The 19,652-nt window shown below is 43.4% G+C and overlaps 1 protein-coding gene across 3 annotated transcripts in view; it reads right to left on the bottom strand.

Annotated features, from left to right (window-relative positions):
• Positions 1 to 3,738: 3,738 nt before the first annotated feature.
• PQLC1 (PQ loop repeat containing 1) overlaps positions 3,739 to 19,652 on the bottom strand; it is a 104,732-nt gene continuing 88,818 nt past the window's right edge. For all 3 annotated transcript variants that reach the window (XM_006031100.3, XM_025212755.1, XM_025212756.1), the window contains one exon: positions 3,739 to 7,011. In XM_006031100.3, the coding sequence (XP_006031162.1) occupies positions 6,804 to 7,011 (208 nt within the window). In that variant the 3' untranslated portion in view covers positions 3,739 to 6,803. The remainder of the gene's footprint in view (positions 7,012 to 19,652) is intronic.

The following is a 19,652-nucleotide window of genomic DNA, read 5'->3' as shown; positions in this document are numbered from 1 at the left end:
CCCACAACTTCCAATGGCCTGCAGCTCCCACTGCTCCCCACCAACTAATTGGTTAAAATGTCACTCCAATCCCTGCCCCCCACTCCCAACAACTTATACCCTGACTCCTATTGTCAGCACCCCCTTGAGCTCACTGCCAGAGGCTCACGTGCCAAACATACTGGCTGCATGCCACTTGTGGCATATATGTCATAGGATGTCACCACAGCACTAGAGCATACACTTGCCTGTGTTCTCAGCTGGGAAGAGATGATCATTTCAGACAAAAGCCAACAGTTCTGCTCCCTCCTTCCCTCCCACCCCCTGAGTTTCATAATGGTCATTTAGGGGGAAAAAAGTTTGAACCATAAAAACCACATGGCTTTTGTTTACTGATTCTCCTCCATGTGCATCAGGTGCCTCTGCCTGCTCTCCACCTCTTCCTGCTCCAATGTAAGCTGAGGCATGTGGCTGGCATAGTTCAATGCGTCATGTTCACCTTTAACACGTAGAGAAAGCACATATCTAAGAGCAACTAGAGTACGCTGTCCTGTCTTAGCTTGTTCCTGCAGTCAAGACACAAACATGCACCGATATACAGCAGATGGGGTTTGGTCCTCAGCAGGTTGTGGGAGATTGACCCTACCTTACTAGGTTAATATGTTAAGCCGTTCCTCGGCATCCTGTTTCAAGGAATGGGTTGAAAGACATAACAGGCTCAGTTTTAATTTTAATAAAAGCTGGACGCTTTGCTCCTGAGTAGTGGCATCTGTTTTTTTCTTGTAGAAGCAAGACCTTTCACATGCTCCAAGCTCCATGCAACTGACAGCAGCCACTTGTTAAAAACTTTGGCAATAAAGGCCAAGGAATTGTTTAAAAAATCTGTCCGCTCTTACATGTTTTATCGAAAGACAAGAGGAGAGTTTGATCTGGCTTCCAAGCTGGAAGCCCCATTCTCACGCTTCACCCATCCCAGTGTTTTCAAGATGGGCAAAAGCCTGATACAGGAGGTCTTCCTGGTACAACCATGGACTCCACAGAGTTCTCCAAAGGGGCCTCCCAAACGCACAGGAATCCTGGCAACATGTTGGAGGGAAACTGTGCCCTCCTCCATGCCAAATCTCCCATCTGAGTTGTGGTAGGAGCATTCTAGGAGCTACATAAATCACATGCCACCCTTTCTATGTCTTTGCAGCTTTGTGGTACTATGATCAGATGGAGATTAGCATGCTGTCTGTGTGCAGCTGCCATCACTGCTCCAGGGCTTCAACAAAATAGTTCAGTATTTACAGTTTGATGGCCACTGTTGTGCTACCACCACTTCAGTCCCCTCACTGCTGTGCCAGAGGGAGCCTCAGGAAATAGCAACTATTCTGTGCAATGCGAGGCATTAAAGACCAGTTAAGAGCTATTTTCCCCCACCCTTGTTTGATATCCAGGAGCCCAACATGGATTAAAAGCCACATGCTATTTTCTGTGTAAGAAAAGCAAAAAACAAGAGGCCTTGCCCCTTTGCAAGCTACATCTAAGTCTGGCACGTGCTGCCAGGATCCTCAGCCCTGGCATTGTCAAGTAAACTATCAGACAGACGTAGCATCTGCCCACAGCTTGAAACTCAGCACAACAAGTAGAACAGCAGGAGTACCAGCTTGCAGAGAAGGGTTAAAATGAAGCCTAATGCTTCTGGAGGACTGCCCGTATGCCATGTCCTGCTCTGACTCAGATTTTGTTTTGAAAGTGGAGCAAGATGCTCAGCAGTTGGGTCTCTCAAGACTCATCATCAAGGCACAGCTTTTTAGCCTCAGGAATGTCAAACTCAGATGGCTGTATGATCACATCATGTATTAAGAAAGGTCATTAAAAAGGCACGCTTGTCCCCAGACTTAAAATTAAAGCAGCCAAGAGATTTGCCAGCTGAACTCTGTCATTGCAGAACATTTACTTTCTATTCCATGCCCATCACATTACTTCTACACATTCTTACAACTGGACTCGGCTCACACACTGGATTTGTGAAACGTACATGTGATGATGCCCCCTCCCCGTACCCCATGTTTAGAAACATGACAATCATTCTAAAGAGAGCATGCAATGGGTTTTTTTCCTCCTACAGAAAGGAAACAAACCTTCATACTTGGTATTTTAATCAAGCCACCATTAGTGAAAGCCCTTTATGGATCAACAGCATGGAAAACTGTTTAGTTAGGATATTGGCCTCAATTCGCTGTAGCTCTATATTTATAATATTACAACCACTGCAATTCTAATAATGACAAATGTAGAACAAGACTGACATTGCATGTCTAGCATATTACAACCCAAGGTCATAAAGCATGATTGTTCAAAAAGTAGTATAGCAATTCTCTGTTATCTCACATCAGCCAGCCTTATATTTTTCAAAAGCTCTGCAATTAAACTACAGTGAACACGCAGTTCTAATAGTCTCACACACGCACACAAGCACACATACACTCAGTCTTATTAGTCCTGTTACATAAAGCCTGGTGTTTAATAAAAGTTCAGCTTAATCTGTTGAAATGACAGTCCCGTTACATAAAGCCTGGTGTTTAATAAAGGTTCAGTTTAATCTACTGAAGTGACAGGTCAGGAAAACTATAAAACAGGAATATGTTAAATTACTTTGGAAGTCTAATAAAGTGGTTTTTGGAAGCTTTATAAAGCACTGACTGTCAGATATGAAAGGTACTCAAAAAGGAGAATGCTTTTTTTTTTTTTATTTAATCCGGCATAGTTCTTGTCCCTGGTGCCTATTACATTTGATCAACAACCAACAAAAAGCATTCATATGATTTCACCTTCTCTGACACTATTTACAAGTGACTGGAGGAATTTTTCACTGTTATCCTTTCCTACTGATTGGTAACTTTAGGCTATATACCAACCTGCTGTCTACATTTTCTGACCATCTTGGTAGGCATGCATGGGCATTTCCTGTATGATGTATACTGCTGATGGAGACTTCATAATTAATATGTCCCCGTCTCCCATCCCCCCCCCCCCCGGGAAGGACAAGCAAATGTTCGGATGTATCTCTCTTTTGCAATCAGAGTCCCAAAACTCAATGCTCAAATTGGCATCTTACACATTGCCATCAATATAACAACATCACAGTGGCATACCTACCTTAAGAGGTATCAGACTCGTGAGCTCAAAGAGGGTTACTCATCCTACTGAAAGGGCATATCAGTGTGGCACACCTTTGCTCTCTCAGTGCATCACTCCTTACATTTGGTCATTCTTAAAGCCTACAGAGACATGGGCACACACAAAGCCTGGTCATAAGCATCAGTGGGTGAAGGCACATGATCGAGTTTTATGTAGTTTTTTACCTCTCTCTGGAAAGGCTGTGGCAAGTTTTGGGTAGCTGGATAATAAGCAACAGTGTTAAGCAAGCGGAAGTCAGTGTCAGGCAATAGTGTCAGGCCAGAATACAACAGGCTTAGGTCAGCTGCACAGTACTGAACTCATGTTTTGGGGAGAAAGAAAAGTGAAAATGCCCCCAGCTACAGGTCACCAACTCCTGGGACCTTCATAGCATGAGTGCAAGCCCCCTTCCTCCTCCCACTTACCCACTGCAAGGCATGCTGGACTGGGCACTCAATCCCACCCCCGGTGTCAGAGCCACAGCACTTTACACACGGTTGTGAACTAGTTCCCTATCAGTGACATTTCAGAACAGCTCAACTGTTACACCAGCCCAAATACCAAATGAAACAAAGCAACACAGCATCTATGTATAACAATATTTCTTTATTTACTTTTTTTTTTTAAAAATCACTGCGATAGACACAGTGAGCTCCATGAAACGTGCCATACATTCAAGAAAGAGATGGTATCTCAGGTAACTGATTTGTTAATTCTCTGAGGCAATCACTGCTACTGCTATTTCCTGATGCATAAAAAGTTCTGTAACATTTTGCTTCTAAAGTCTCTATCCAGCTGAAGTTTGAATGCTGCTGGCTAAGAATCCCAGCTTTTTAAATGCTGTAAATAGAAAATGACTTTAGATACTAGTCCGCTGGCTTCATTTCCAGCATTCGCAACTCTGGCGTGAAAGAAACATGTCCACAGAGCTTGCTGTTTTTGGTAGTGACGGCAGACTGTTAAGAATCTGCACAGCAAAGAGTTCCAAAAGGACACAAAAGGATTATTTTATCTTCAGTAATACATGCTAGTCAAAGTCAAGGAGGCGTTTGGGACCACATCTCCCCTCAGGTTAAGTCACAACATACAGAAGTATATTCCTTAACAGCCACTTAGTAATTACACCCCTGTTCCGTAGACCAGTAGAAAAAAAGACCACTATATACAAAAATCTTAACATTACAAGTTATTTAAAAAACAACCCAAACCATTAAAATGTGAGAAAGTGTTTGTTTGCATACAAGTAGAAATACAATCCTCGTTGAAGCAGCATACCAGAGAGGACAGTTGTTAAAGAAGTCTGTAAAGGACAAAAAGCCCAGATGTTCTTTTAGTACAACCAGAACATTGGGGAAATGAGAGGACTAAAACATTCATTGTCTGCCGTGCCAGGTTTGTCATCTTTGTAAGGTCACTTTAGGCATAAAAGAGTGTGGTGTCAAACAAAAAGCATGGAGGCGGAGTTTGACCATAGCACTCTATGCCAGGCCTTCAGATAGAACGACTTTCCTGAGATCGGGGCTATTTGTGTAGGCTGTTTGTGCGGGGGGGGGGGCCCCCGTGTGGTCTTTCCCCCCCCCCCACCCACAAGCCACAGCAGGGACGGACACCTGATCAGCTCATGGGCTGCTGCTTTGAGGAAAACAGAGGCTCCAAATGCCCAAATACAAAAACAAATGTAGTGAAAGGGCCAAACCCTGGTCCTGTTAAAGACTATGGCAGTTTCACCAATGGATTCAAGATTTGACCCATCTAGGCAAAGGAGGTGGCCTCCAGGGAACACATAGCAGGGTGGAAGCCCAGAGGTCAGGCTGTACTGTAAACTTGAGTGATGCCAAGTTTGGAAACAAGAAAAACCAAAAGCACAACAGCAGAGGACAACCGGGTGTCCATTACCTTAAAATAAACATTCCTGATGGATTTTGCTACATTGTGATCCCAAACTACTACACCTCTGAAGACTCCATCTGGCCTCCCTTAAAGGCAATCCAAACGCAGAGCGTTGGATCCCCAAAAGCAGCAGGTTAGTGAGAATACCTGATTTAAAACCGAAGATGTGATATCCTCGTCTTGTTGCCTTATTTAAAATAATGTATCCTTCTGGGATGTTCTCAGAGAGCAAAATGGCTTACTAACAGTCTATCACTGCCCTCACCAATGGCAGCTGCAGGAGGAGAGGATTTATCTGGCAGTAAAGAATGACTCTCATAAAGAAGGCAGTGCAGACACAATGGTTCTTGGGACTAAGTATCTCTCTGTATCCATCTCATTCTGATGAAGACAGGATCATTATGGCAATCGGCTGCAGCCCAGGGGTTTGATAACAAACCATTTCAAGCTGTACACCGCTTAGCATTTCCAGATAAGTGCCAGCTGTCAGAAAGGGCACAATAAAGGATGCTGGCAAATATACAGCATATACAACTTTTACATTACATATATAAATTATAACCCCCTTAGACTTCTCACTCCCCCTCCAAGGTATTGGAGCTCTCTAACAGCAAACAGCCTGGAAGTTTTAAATAGCAGAAAAAGAATGACACAGCAGTCCTGATCCAGTCCCCTGTGGCACTTCCATGTTTGGCTAACAAAAAATAGCCCGGAACACAAAGTGGTCTCATTTGGCCTTAAGTAATACTAATGAGAATCACAGCATTCAGCTAACTACATTTCAGGAATAGAAAGCTACTCTATAGAAAGCTACTTCATTTCTTTCCCTCGCATCCATCTCCATCCCATACTTTAGCAGCCTTGAAAGTTGGTTACTACTTTATTGCTGGTGCTCTGTCACTGCCTGGAAATGTTTCACTGGTGGTTCTCCTGGCCCCATTCAGCAGCCTACCAACCTACTCCAAACATCCACACGTTTTCCATAGTATTGCACCCTATCAAATTAGGAACCCCTGAAAGCGACTGCTTCAAAGCAAGACTACTAAGACTCATACTCTCCCTCCCCTTTAATTCTCCCACCTTGTTCCTATCGATATCCATTGATTTGGCCACAGCATTGTGCACCCCATTACCCCTATGAAATCTTTCACCTTGATTGAGTCACCCATCACACTGAACCAGCAGTGTGAGATGCATCACCCAATACATACACACTTGATACTGGATAATTGGTTTACTTCAAGTGGTTCCCATCCTAGGGTTCTCCTCCCCCCCTTTACTGAAAAACTTTGCATTAAATATTTGATAGTGTCTTCACACATTATTAAGATATTTGACCCTAAGAGATAATCCAAACTTACTGCCAATATACATACTTTTTATATAATATAAATAGGTAAAAGCTTCAGACAAAATATTCTATGATTTCTGTGGTTTAACATCTTTAAATAGCATTAAAAACACAAACATCCAGCCCTTGTGATTATATGTACAAACACTGGTGAATGTATAAGGCTCACAGGTACATAGGCAAAAAGAAACTAACTGTCCCTCCAACAAGGGAACAATATTCAATATGATGAGTCTGAAACCAAACAGAACAAGTTGATTTTCAACTCTAACTCCAGTGATAGAGCCCTCCTACTTCCTAGGCTTGCACTCATTCATATTTTCAATTCAACAGCAAAACTAGTATTTACAAGAGGAAAGAAAGCTGCAAAGGTCGACTTCTCAACACTGTTGACCTATCACCATTTCCACAGCAAGTTTCAGAGTGCCTTTGTGCTGACTGGGTGTGCCGTGTGTGATGCTGGCTTCTGAGGGTAGTAGCTGTAGAAGTAAACCTGCAGCAAGATGGCGATGTCCACAAAGACCTGGAGTAATCCACAAATGGAGAACTGGAAAGGAGCTTGGTTGAGGATAAAGTAGACAGTCTTGAAGGTATCACCACTGGTCCACATCACCACCATCTTGACGCTAAGAAAGGGAGGGAAAAAAAAGAATTAAAGATTGAAAAAGCTGGAACTTGGATAGAGGAAACCATATCGTGACGATATATACGGCTCTACAAGTCCACATAATGCATCTAAACAAATTCTTGCAGTCCTACCCATGGATGGAACAATCTCCTGACCACTAAAACCAGTCAGCTTATTGCCTTAATTACTATAGATAAAAGTGCTAGCAGTCATGAAGTTATCCAACGGCTTAAAAAAAAAATTATGATACTAAACTGGATGACTTGCCATGGAAGTGAAAGTCACATAGTAACTACACTGCATATATAATGAAGTAACAAGGGTGCATGACAAACAACAGATTTCAAATCTATTTACTGCAAGTTATGGTTTCTTGTGTGAGTGTGTGCATGAGCACTCACTCACTTACTCACTTCTTACCTGATCAATCTGTAGATGAACCTACATGAACCTGTCTTGTATATTATATGATGTATTTTGTGCTCCAGAGTGAAACGTCCAATAGCACATGCATAGAGAACAGTGAATATGACAGCAGCATTAGAAGGGCTCTGGCATGGGTCTTTCTCCATAGAGGGATGCCCAAGTTTAATATTTTTTTTTCTCTCATTATTCCTTTTTTTCCCCCTTTTTTTTAAACTTCCGACATCTTTGAACCATCCTTCTCACCTCCTGCCCAAAGGCTTTTCTGCCCCTGCCATTTTGGGTTCTGCAAAGTCTGGGGAATAGAAATCATTCTTAATCCTAGCACAGGGGCATTTTCCATGTCAGCACTTCAACACCGAGTCCAGAATGTGCACAATCCGTTGCTGAAAATGGGTTTAGGCTTTGTGCGTTACGACAGGACAGCTTTATAAACAGATGAGCAAGCAGTGCTGAACAAAAGCTTTGCCATTCACAACTAAAACCCTTCAGCATAAATAGTCTGGAGCCCCTGCATGAAATGTCACAATTATGAATGATTAATTCATAATTGTGAATTACGTGTTTCCAGCCTTGGCTGTAAATTTATCAAAGCAACTGTGCACACAAAGTATCTGGTGTTCATTTCTTACATGTTTAGGAGGACAGGATAGGATAATCTGGAATCTTGGATACAAATACAGCACATAACCCTAATATGAATTAGATCCTGCAGTCTATCCTCAAGCCTTTGCTATAACAGTGGCCAAGAAAGCCAGAAAATACAGCCCATTCATATAACAGGAGCATAACCCGTCTTACCAGTCACTTATGACCCCAATCACTGTGGTTATAAATGAAGATCCAATATCTGTAACAATACATCATGGAGCTGCTAAGGGACTGTATATGCAAGGCTGCAAGCTGGGCATGCAACTGAATACATAATACTTATAGACCTAACTCAGTCTAAGTTTTGTATACAAATAACTACCAGAAAGAAAAGGAGAAGGTTACCCGAGGTCAGCCATTCACGCTCCCTGTAGCAAAGTGGAGCCCTGAGGGTTAGCAAGCCCTGCCAGGCAGGTTAACACGCCAGGTTATTGAACATTTGTCAGATATTTTCCCAGTGAAGATTTTTTTTTTTTAAACCGGAAAACAAATCCGAACAGCTTGAACAAGAAAGAAGGGAGGGCAATACATCATGGTACATTGCTTGTCTGCAAGCCAATATGACTCCTAATGATAGATCAGCAGATAGGCATTTGCTGTGCAGTCAGCGGCGGGGTAGAGGGAGAATCAACAGGATTTAACTGAGAATCTACCAGTTCAGATTTTGGCTAGTTTGGTCAACAAAAGCCCTCATGGGCCAGACAAGGGTGGGCATGCCCTGCAAAAATATAAATGGTTAATAGACATCAAGGTAAAAGATGCTCCGTGACATTTAAACTGGAGTCAAACATACCAGGCACTAAACCTGGGACCTCTCTTCCTGCCGGATCTTCAATAAAGAAAAGGTCCCATTCACTCAGGAAGTGGGCTGCTTAAAAATATCCACTGCTTTTACCCGAGGGAGTGACTGTGAGGCTGTTCACAGAAACGCACCTGATGTCAGCAGACTTGTTCCCTTGCAGGGAGTTTAAACCCCTGATGAGAGAACTACAGCCAATACGGGGAGGGGAACCTGTAGGATAAACGCAACCCTGAGCTTTCAGATCAAAGCCCATACTGACGTTAACTGTAACTACAGATGCAGGATCCTTTCCCAAGCCTTGCTGGACAGTCTGAAGCCCTCAGGGTGCATTTTGAGAAGAGCGAGATCGAAATAATTTAGAATTAACGGAACAGAACAACCGCAACATAAATCATTCACGGTGCCAGATATCACCAGAAACGCAGGGCTCTGCTCTTTGCAGCTACTCTGATGCAACACCAGGAGAAAACCTGACAATTATTCCAGGTTTCCCATAGAGAGAGAGAGGCTAGAAAACAGTGGTGTGAGCAAGACTGGGCAAGCAGGGCACCAGCCCTAGGCACTGATTTGGAGGGGGCAGCAGCAGCAGCCTGCGGTAAAACTCCCTAGTGCACAGCACCCTCCCCCTCTCCCAGCTTAGGACACCAAAACCAAAGCAGACAGCTCTGACAAATCTCATGTCTCAAATGCATCTAGGTCAGGGGGACCAGGCCACAACTAGGTCCATGTTGCCCGGGCCAGGGAAGTTCTCCCTGCCTGCTCTGCTGGCTGCCTGACCACGTGCCATTATAAATATAAGCAATTGAAATCAGGGTTTTAAACATGGGCAAACATTAACTATTTGAGCTGAAGTTTTCCATGTCAGGTGTCTGCTTCAGCTGAGTCCAACCAAAGTCAGCTGTTTGCAAGAATGAGGCAAAGGGGTCAGGCCTTTCTTAGAAATACTCTCATGTTCCCAAGGTTTTGCAGTGGGCAAGTCAAAGCTGGCAGGGAGCAACCTTTGGGGAATGCCTTCATTGTGCTGCTGGCATACCCAGGCAGGGACTGCCCAGCCAATGCACCCGGGGGGCTACTCCTTCCCGCTCACACCCCTCCAACCCAGTGGCAGTGAAGACACTTTGGGCATCCCCAGTGGCTGCTCTCAAGCATACCAGAGACTGAGGAGAACAATTCTGGGCTTGGCTGGAAGGAAGACAGGACCTGCATAGAGAGGTTTGGTTTTGTTTCTGTGTGGGGAAAGGCCGGGTTAGGGTTTGCCTTTGTCCAAACAGCTATTTTACAAACTTATTACTATCCCCATTCAGAGAAAGGGTAGACAAGTGTCAGTCCTGTCTTGCAAGATGCAAGGCATATTTAACCAGTGGGAAGCATGATAAGACAACCGACAAAACATCAAAAAAGGTGCCAACACTGAAGTATCCCCCCCTCGGTAATGTTTAGAGAAGCCACATTTCAAACTTCACTTTACAGATATTTGATTGTTTGCAAAAGCAAGCACCCATACCTTCTAACCAAGCTGTCATGCGTGGCATATACAGAGTCACATTAGACCTCAATGCAGATGAATCTTTACTGAGATTATCACTCTAATGTTTGGAATCTGATTCAGGACAGCCCTAGTTCTCTGCCCAGCCAATAAAGAAATCTCTATGAACACACTGCTCCCAGAAAAACAGAGCTATGTAGTAGTTACAGGCAGAGAGAGAGGCAAGTCAAGCCAAAATATGATTGCTTAGCAAGAAGGAGATAAACAGCATAAGCTTCTGCAAGTGCAGATGAGCCAAATGGAGGGAAGGAAGCAGGAGTTGCTCTGAAATAGATGTTATTGCCAGAGGCTGAAGCAGACGTGCAACAAAAATAGCTCTTCCCAACAATGTAAATCGTTATTGCAGGATCCAGTGACAACAAGCCTCTGAAAACAAGCGACTTTCTTACAGCTCCACTTGTTTCAAGCAGTTATTAATGGAGTATTGATATATTAGCAACTCTACATAAAATAGCGACTGACCATGAACAAGGAATCTGGCATATTTTAGCTGTGACTGACTCTTAAAAACATGAATTGAAGGTATTTTATTATGCTGTCAAAATCAATTTCCAGAAAAAAATCAGCAGGTGTTCTCAATACACAACAGGCATGCAATAACGCCTCTATCTGCAGGGTTTGTCAAATACTAATTTTTAATATGGAACATGATAATTTGAGGCATTGCAGCTCTGACCCAGCATGAGCACATATCTCTGTTTCATAGTAGCTAGGGTCAGGAGGGACCTGAACAGATCATCTAGCCTGACCCCCTGCCAACCCTAACTGTAAAATATTGCCTTCTGATCTCCAACCTAAACCTATTCTCCATCAGCTTATGAGTTTTCTAAAGCAAGTGAGATGCACAATGATACCCTGGAAAACTGTGCATTTGTCCAAACAAACAGCTGTTTCCCCCTCTCAGTTCCTTGCATGTCATACATTAACACAGTGATTTCAAATAAAAGTCAATTACAGAAGTCAGGGATGAACAATATCTTTTATCCCTCCCCAGGCCAACAAAGCCTTGTTTCTATAGAATGATCCTAGAAGTGCTCTCTCGAGCCTCCAGGATAATTTTACAGTAGCTGAAGGGGAGAAAAAAAGATGTTCTATCCACCAAAAATGAAAAGAACTTCATAAAGCCATTCCCCCCTCATTATTTGCCTCAAAACTTGATGAAGTAATGCAGCAAAACGCTGGTTGCCTACAAAGAGCAGCAGGTAGAGTCACAGTGTTGTTTGGCACCGAGATACAAACCTACACAGGGAGAAATACAGGATAGCATTTGCTTTGCTTGATTCCCAACGACTCTCTCACATCAGTGTTATGACTTCACGTGGCTGTAACTTAACACACGAAACCAAAAATATCCTGAGAGCTGGAAGATGTGCAGAAGATCAGCCATTAGGAAATACTTCCGCTGGGAAATTCCATGGTGATTTGGCCACACGTCAGCGCACAAATAAAAAACAGGAGGCATGTGCTGGGCTGCTGTAATTACACCCCTGCTACAGAGTCAGGGAGGCAGAGCTAATTTTGTTCTATGATAGTCAAAGGAATCCCAAATTCTAAAGTTCATTTCCAGGAACTGGAGGGCAATATGATTTGTCGCCATATTTTTACTTCAAATCTTATCCACTAGTGCCATAAACCAGCAGAAAATATGAACAAAGAACATTTGAGTCTGATCCTCTTAAATTCACTGGAATGTGACCCTCCATTCACCTTAAGAGGGAACTGGACACCCTGTGAGATGGGCAAGACTTTAATCTATGCCAGTTATGGCCAAAAAGCTAAAACAGCAAACCTTCCATGCGTGCATAGATGCAGCTTGTAAATTGGCAAAAAAGAGCTTCTACTGGGACGGGTTTTGTTGGTTTGGGAAGCAATAAGCAACATCAGCAAAGGCACTTTCATATACCAATAGGATTGTGCTTATTTTACATTTCTTCAGGTACAGAAACTGCCAAAAATAAAAATGTTGCCACCGAACTGCTATTACCAGCAAACAACTGTGTGAGACAAACAGCAGTGTGGAAATGTTTCCTCTTGCTGATAAACTTCAGTGTGTGTGAGTTGCCCAAAATCATGTAATAAATCTGAAACAACGTTCAAAGTCCCAATTTTCCCAAGTGTATGCAACAACATAAGATTGCATACTACCATGCTAGGAAACTTCAAAATTTTCAGAGAAACATGTTGTTAAGATCGACATTGTGCTATGCAACAACTAGCTTCTGTTTAGCAGATTTAATTGAAAATCCTGACCCCACTGGTGTTAGTTAACTGGAGCTTGGTCACTTACATATTTGCAGCTGGGACCTCACGCTAAAGGGAAGGTTATTTTCAAAACTATATGAAACATCCAATTCCTAAGCAAATCAAATCAACTTGCAAACCCCTCTTCTCTGGTCTATCTAGAAAGGACAAATTTAGGATTAGGGGACAGAAGCGGGCTCAGGTGGTGTTGAATTCAGCTGCTGGTTTTCCCAGGTTCTGATGAATTACTTCAGATCTCAGCACCCTGCGCCTGCAGCTGAAAACATGAGGAGAATATTCTTCTGTCTGATAGGGTACAAAGAGGATAAGACCACTGATAGCTACCCAGATTCTTCGGGAATTAGGATCATAAAGTCTACAAGGTTAGGGACAGAAGTTACACATAAACCGGTTTAAGTGATCAGAAACTGATTTAATCCTGTAACAGAACATAAGTTCAGTGCACATAAACCAGTTTCAAAATGGCTGAAACTGGTTTAAAATAAACCTGGTTGAATGCAGTATCAGACTTAACTTTGACTGATGTGACTGCATTTCCTGAATCAAAAGTGAATGTCTGTTCATTTGCTTATCGGTTCAATCTGTACGGCTTAGACTAACCTGCAAAAATTGACTTGATTCAGCCTCTGGCTTTTTGACTAACTGTACTTAGCCCCAGTGAATACATTGATGTACTCACAGTTGGGGTTGGAGGGGGTGGAAAACAAACTCCCCTTCACAATCTCTTTCAGCTGCCATCACAGTCTGTTTACACTGGAATACTTAGAGCAAGAAGCTGGTTCCACATTTGCTTCTAACGTCTTGTCGTTAGAAAATTTCAGCTCGTGTTCAGGTTTTGCAAAGCAGCTCTGCTATCAGATCCACCCAGGGGGAAAAAAGCACATGTACACAACGGCAGCATTTCAACTGGAGAAACTGTCTTGCTTACACCAGAAAAGCATGACATCCAAATACTATTCGTTAAGTGTAAGTAATAAAAATAACCAAAACACATTTCTCCTCAGCTGGGCTGAAACAAATCAGGACTGGCACTAAGCAACTGGGAAACCACTACATTTTTTGTTTAAGCTGTCAGACCACAATGGGAATTTCCAAAGGCAGGTGTCCAAAGTTTGCAAATTTGGAAGTCAAATATGCACTCTTTAGTATGGGTTATTTTGTGAGAAACAAACATCAGCTGAACTTCTGAAGGCCCAACCAAGCAAATCCCAGACAACTTACTGGGAACTTTAAGTTCCAAGCTCGATTCTTCGCTCCTCTATGTCAAGCTCATGGAAGAAGTGCCTTACACAATCACTCTAGCAGCACTTCCTCCAACACCAGTGTGATGCTGGAAGTTTCCAGAGGGAGCCACATGCCCAGCCCCTGGCTACCAGAACCATTAACAGGAACTTGAGGTGTGGGGTGGAAGGGGTCTAGAGTTTATTTTAGAACATGTGTCAGGGCGTTTTTAAGCCTTCCTTAGAGACACCGGGTGTCAGCTGCAGCCAAGGCTGGGGACTTTGACTGGGGTGTGCTAGTGCTCCTCCTAGGACTTCAAGCCAGAGGTCCCTCTGCTCAGGATCAGACAAATTGCCGTATTTGGGGTCAGGATGGAATTTTACCCCATGGTCACATTGGTATGGCCGGGGGGGGGTGTTAACTTCCTCTGTAGTGGGAGGGCATAGCTCTTTAGCTGGGATCTCCTGAACATATATTAACAACCTTTTACAGAAGCAGGATGTTGGCTGCCATGGTCCCCCTGTTTTACCTGCAGCAGGTTGGGGTGTTATGTCTTCTAATGTTTCAATTTTGACAGTAGTTTTGCTAAGAGGTTAGATTATGGATTTGTATGGGATGGTTTGGATAGGGATGATCCTGCCTCAGGTAGGGGCTTGGACTAGATCAGGGATTGGCAACCCCCGGCATGTGTGCCACATGAAGGCATTTTCCTTGGCATGCACACCTCAGGGCAGATGGTGAGGAAGGGGCCAGGGCTGTGCTGCCACAACAAAGATTAGGCCCCTCATGACTCCCCTGTTATCCGCCCCCGAGCTATACGTGCACCCACCACTGGCAACAAACCAGGCCAAGGCTCTGCAGACCATGGTGCAGTTACTTGCAGCCTCCTTGCTGCCTGCTGCAAGCAGCCCAGGCTCCACTACAGGTGACAGAGGCCTGCCCAGAGGCCAGACTTGCTGTGGCAGGCAGCTGGGAGGCTGCAAGCCGCTGCACTGGGGGTGGCAGAGCTCTGGCCCAGCTCACTGCTGGCAGTGGGTGCACACATACCTCAAAGTGGATGGTAAGAGAGCTGCAAGGGGCCTAATCCTTACTGTGGCAGCGCAGCCCAGGCCCCCTCCATGCTGTCTGCCCTGAGGCACATGTACACCTGTGCCAGCGACGAGCTGGGCTGGGGTTTTGCGAACCCTGGTGCAGCTGCTTGCAGCCTCTCGGCCTCCTGCCAAAGCTGGGCTGGGCTCTGGGTAGGCTCCTGCTGCCCACCACAGAGCCTGGGCTGCTCACAGCATGCAGCAAAGAGGCTGCAAATAGCTGCACCAAGGTCCATGGAGCCCCGGCCTGGCTTGCTGCCTGCAGCAGGTGCTTGCACCAACATCTTACAAGTCAAGATTGGGGTGTTTTTGGCACTCTGCTCAAAAGCATTGCCAAACTCTGGACTAGATGAAAAGGGGCAACCGGTGCCTCCTGAGTCCGGGGGTCACCTGTTGCCAACTGGGGGGGCGGGGCGGCGGCACAGCAGCCAAGTGCCGAGCCAGAGGCAAAACCAGAAGTGCACTTCCAGTTTCACAGCTGGCGCTTCCAAGGGGTGCACAGTCAATCTCAGGAGGTACATGTGCACCCATGTGCACCCCCTACTCATTGCCAATGTAGATGACCTCTGGAGGTCCTTTCCAGGTCTACTTCTCTATCACTCTAACTTGAGTGCTAAGCTAAAGCCATATCCAGGAGCAGTGGATAGTATACAGGGCAGTTTGCCAGGCCTGTCTATTTAAAACCCCTACAACTCTCGAGCACTGTGCAGTTCCCCGGCAAAGTTGCTCCACAGTGAAATCTGCGTTATCCTTGCAAACACAGAAGTTCAGATAGATGCATACCGTAGTGGTTGTGTGTCAGAAGCTGTTTATTCCATCTCTTTTATGCAGCCACAAAACCCCGAGAGAGAGAAATGGAGAAAAGAGTTATGAAAAACTTGGGAGTTAAATCAGCAGAATATAGCTATTCAAATATACAGCAATATCTTTCCATGATTTTCAAAAGGATGAGTAACTTTCTATTTCCCCAGAATGCCTAATTATCAAGTATTTCTGTATTGTTTACACCTCACAAGCTAGAACATTTTCAACAAATGGAATTACAGGAAAGGTGGAGAGATTTTCTTATGCTCTGTACCCTGATGGTTTGGAAAAAGGATTTAGGAATGAGGGGAACAACAGGCTCAGGGGTCTGCTTTGCCTGATTTTGAGTAATTTGGGATGCAACAAGCTCTGCAGAATTTGAAACTGGGTCTGCAGCATCCCAGGCCGCTGCCCTCAATACGAAAAGGTAGACAGACAGAAGCCTGCTCATCCCTCCCACCTGACTGCATCAAAAAGTTCCCATTTGGAGTGGATGACAAACACATGCAGGGCCAGATCTAGGGGGGGCAGTGGTGCAGTTGCACCCCCACTTTGATTCCTGATTCACACAAAATTAAAACCAACTTCCTGGCAATGGCAGCAGCATTTCTATTCAGGCATCAGTGACAAACTCAACTGACTTCATGACCCACTAATCTACCTGATTCCTTCCAAGCTCTTCATTCCACATTAATGACCCTCTCTTCTTTTTAATAGTTTTGATGCTTGAATAGTCCAGCTAGCCTTTCTTCTGCAATTCTTATGTCCGTTAGTTCCTCCTGGTAATTTAGCTCCTATTTCACAGTCCTGCAGACTGTTTTTAATTCTAGGTAAAAACTAACTCAGCTGTGGAAATAACTTTCCGAGAAGCACTAGGATGCTCAAGAAGACTAGATTTTGGTTTATGAATCTGAAAGAAAAAGATGTCCATTTAATTTTCCTGACTAATGTGAAACATATTTTGATTGTTTTTACCCAGTCTGTCATCTTTCTATACATAATATATGATGTAGCAAATTTATATTTGTTTTTCTCTGATTTTAAATGGAATAATACAGCCTAGACCCCTAGTTTACGAGTGAAACTTCTAGTTTCTTTTTAACTTAAGAAAAATATGCATTGTTATACATTATGATGCACCATACCATCTGTACCCCCCTTTTCCAAATCCTAGAGCCTTCCATAGACACAATTATCTCTCCTGAAGAACAGTCAAAAACAACACAAGAACCCCACAGCATTGTGGGTTATTTGTAAAAAACAAAACAAAACAAAAAATCCCATGGGAAAAAAAACAACCCAGATTTTGGATCTTTGACAAATGCTCTGAAACAGAATTGTTATCTTCTGACCCACCCAAATAAAAAAGCACAAATTGAATAATGAACTTTATACACGGTACATTTCAAGTAATATGCTTCCCTACCACACAGCCAAGCAGGATTACCATAGCTTTATTTAAAAACAGACTGTACCCAGATAAATCACCTTTAAACCTTTTTAAAAGGTAATTGCCCTACTGTATAAGAAACTGCACACATACCAGATGTTACAGTCTATGGAACAGAAGGATGTTTGATAATGTATGTTGCAAAGGTTCCTTTAGGAGCTGTTTAATAGGTAATACCCTGCAAAGTCAGTCAGTGTTATTAACTGAAAGTCACTGTATCAAAGAATAACCAAAACCCCTCAAAATACCCAAGTGAAGGAGATCAACATTAACCCCATTTCACAAATGTGTAAATAAAGGCACTTTGCGGCTAAATAAGCATAACCACTGGCCAGGCGGAGAGTCTTTAGCACAGCTAGGATCTGAATACCCGGTCCTGCAATTTGCTTTGTGATACTGCGCAAGTGAGTGTCCTGTGCTCTAACCAAGGCACAGAGGTATATTTTCAACTACACATAATTCAGCCACTTTTTCATAGTGGAAGTAGTAATGCAGAGGGAAAACTCCCTGTTCAATAACATTTTAATTATTTTTACAATTCCACAGAGCTTCCAGCATCCATCATTTAAAACAGAAAAAATAAAGGGGTGGTGGTGGGGGAGCTCATTCTTGGGCACAGCTGGGTATCCTGAGGTTTGTATCATAGCCCTGATTTTTAAAAACTTTCCTGCCCCTCTCCCCAAAAAGGGATTTATAGCAAGAAATATGTTACCCTTAATCTAATTTAGCTAAGGTTATTGTAATACATTTGTACCTTTATCTTAGAGTAACCTAATGAACAACCTGCCCATGCTTTTAAATAGTATACTGATTTAAAGCTGCAATTACTGCTAAAGTCAACAAATACAGAGGAACAGATTTCCAGGTCTGCTTTTAATATTCCCCATGTTCGGATTACTGTTGTTCAGGAGCTCCGTACAAAAAGCTGGAGCCTCAGAGAACAAAATGTAATGATATTACAGTCATTACTTTTCATGAATTGATCACATCCTTCAGCTAGTAAATGCTTTTTATATCTTAACAAAACATTGGAGAAATAAAAATCCCAAACATACTTGCGTGTAAAAATAAGAACGATTACTCAGAGGTCAACTTGCTTCTCGTTTCCCATTACCTCAAGTGTTCTGGAAGTAAGACTAGAGATTTTTTTGCCCAAAATGAGATTCACAATCACCTCGAAACCATTTTATTAGAATAATACATTCAAGTAGGAGTGCGCCTATCCAAAAACAGTTGCAAACTAGGCGTAAGAGGGTATTACCAAGACAAAAGGTCTTTATGCAAAATACCAGGTTTCAAGCATTCAGAAACAAAACAGAATGCCTTGCAAAAGAGCGTGCAGAGCCGCCACAATGCACAACACGCTCATATGCGTTCCTGTTGTACAGCCCCGAGTGCCTAGTCCAAAACTAGAATAGAAAAGATGAGTCTTTGTCAGAAGATACCAGTCAGATGATGGTACTTTTAAAGTAAATTAGCACAAATAATATTATAAAAGCATCCAGCCACCCTAGTCACTATGTCATAACCCAGAAAGAGAGATTACCTGTCAGAGAGATAACAAATGAAGCATGGGGACAAGGAAGGAGTCAAACAGTCCAACAAAAATACGAACACACTCCCCAGGCAGAAACCTGGTAGCCATCAGATTTCTCACAGCAAACAGGAGAAAGGAGACGACCTTTCAGGCTACCTACGCCGGCAATTCTCAACCAGGGTGCTGTGTCACCCTGGGGTGCTTTCAGACCCTTTCAAGGATGCCGCAGAGTGCCACACAATGTTAACACTGTTAGGTCTGCAAACCTGATTCACAAGGTAAACTCAGAGATTTCAAACAGAAACCCATTGCTGCAGTCTTGCCGAGTTCTTTGCATTAGAAAAACTGCTCTATTATTCTTCTGTAGGCAAAAAGAAGAGCTGAAAACTAGGGGCTGGCATTCTCTGAGGGGTGCCGTGAGTCTACCCAGGGGTGCCTCAGGTCTTAAAAGGTGGAGAAACCTAATCTAGATCATCCTAATGCTAATGCATGGGATCATCCCATGCTAATGCATGGGTATATCCTACGGATTATTTTCAGGGCTTTACCTAATTTTGAACCCTTGTCTCACGGGATGTGGTTTCTAGCATGGGCCCTTAAAGGCTCCTCCACAGTGCAGATGATCTGTCAAGAAGTTTTTCTGGATGCTGACTTTACACTCTCCTATACTTCATAACATAAGTCACTACTTGGTATATCCCCATGTACCATACTAATCAAACTATTCTCCAAGGCTGCTATAAATACAGTTCAGGTGCTTACAGACTGTCCCCCTCTTACCTATTAGCAAGCCCCACCCTTCACCCTGTCCCTCAACTGTCAATCAGTCCTCATTCACTGCAACTCTTTCCTGCT

Source organism: Alligator sinensis, unplaced genomic scaffold (assembly GCF_000455745.1).
Source record: "Alligator sinensis unplaced genomic scaffold, ASM45574v1 scaffold969_2, whole genome shotgun sequence".
NCBI lineage: Eukaryota > Metazoa > Chordata > Crocodylia > Alligatoridae > Alligator > Alligator sinensis.
The sequence above is the reverse complement of the archived record's forward strand: the minus strand, read 5'-3'. Positions and strand labels throughout refer to the sequence as shown.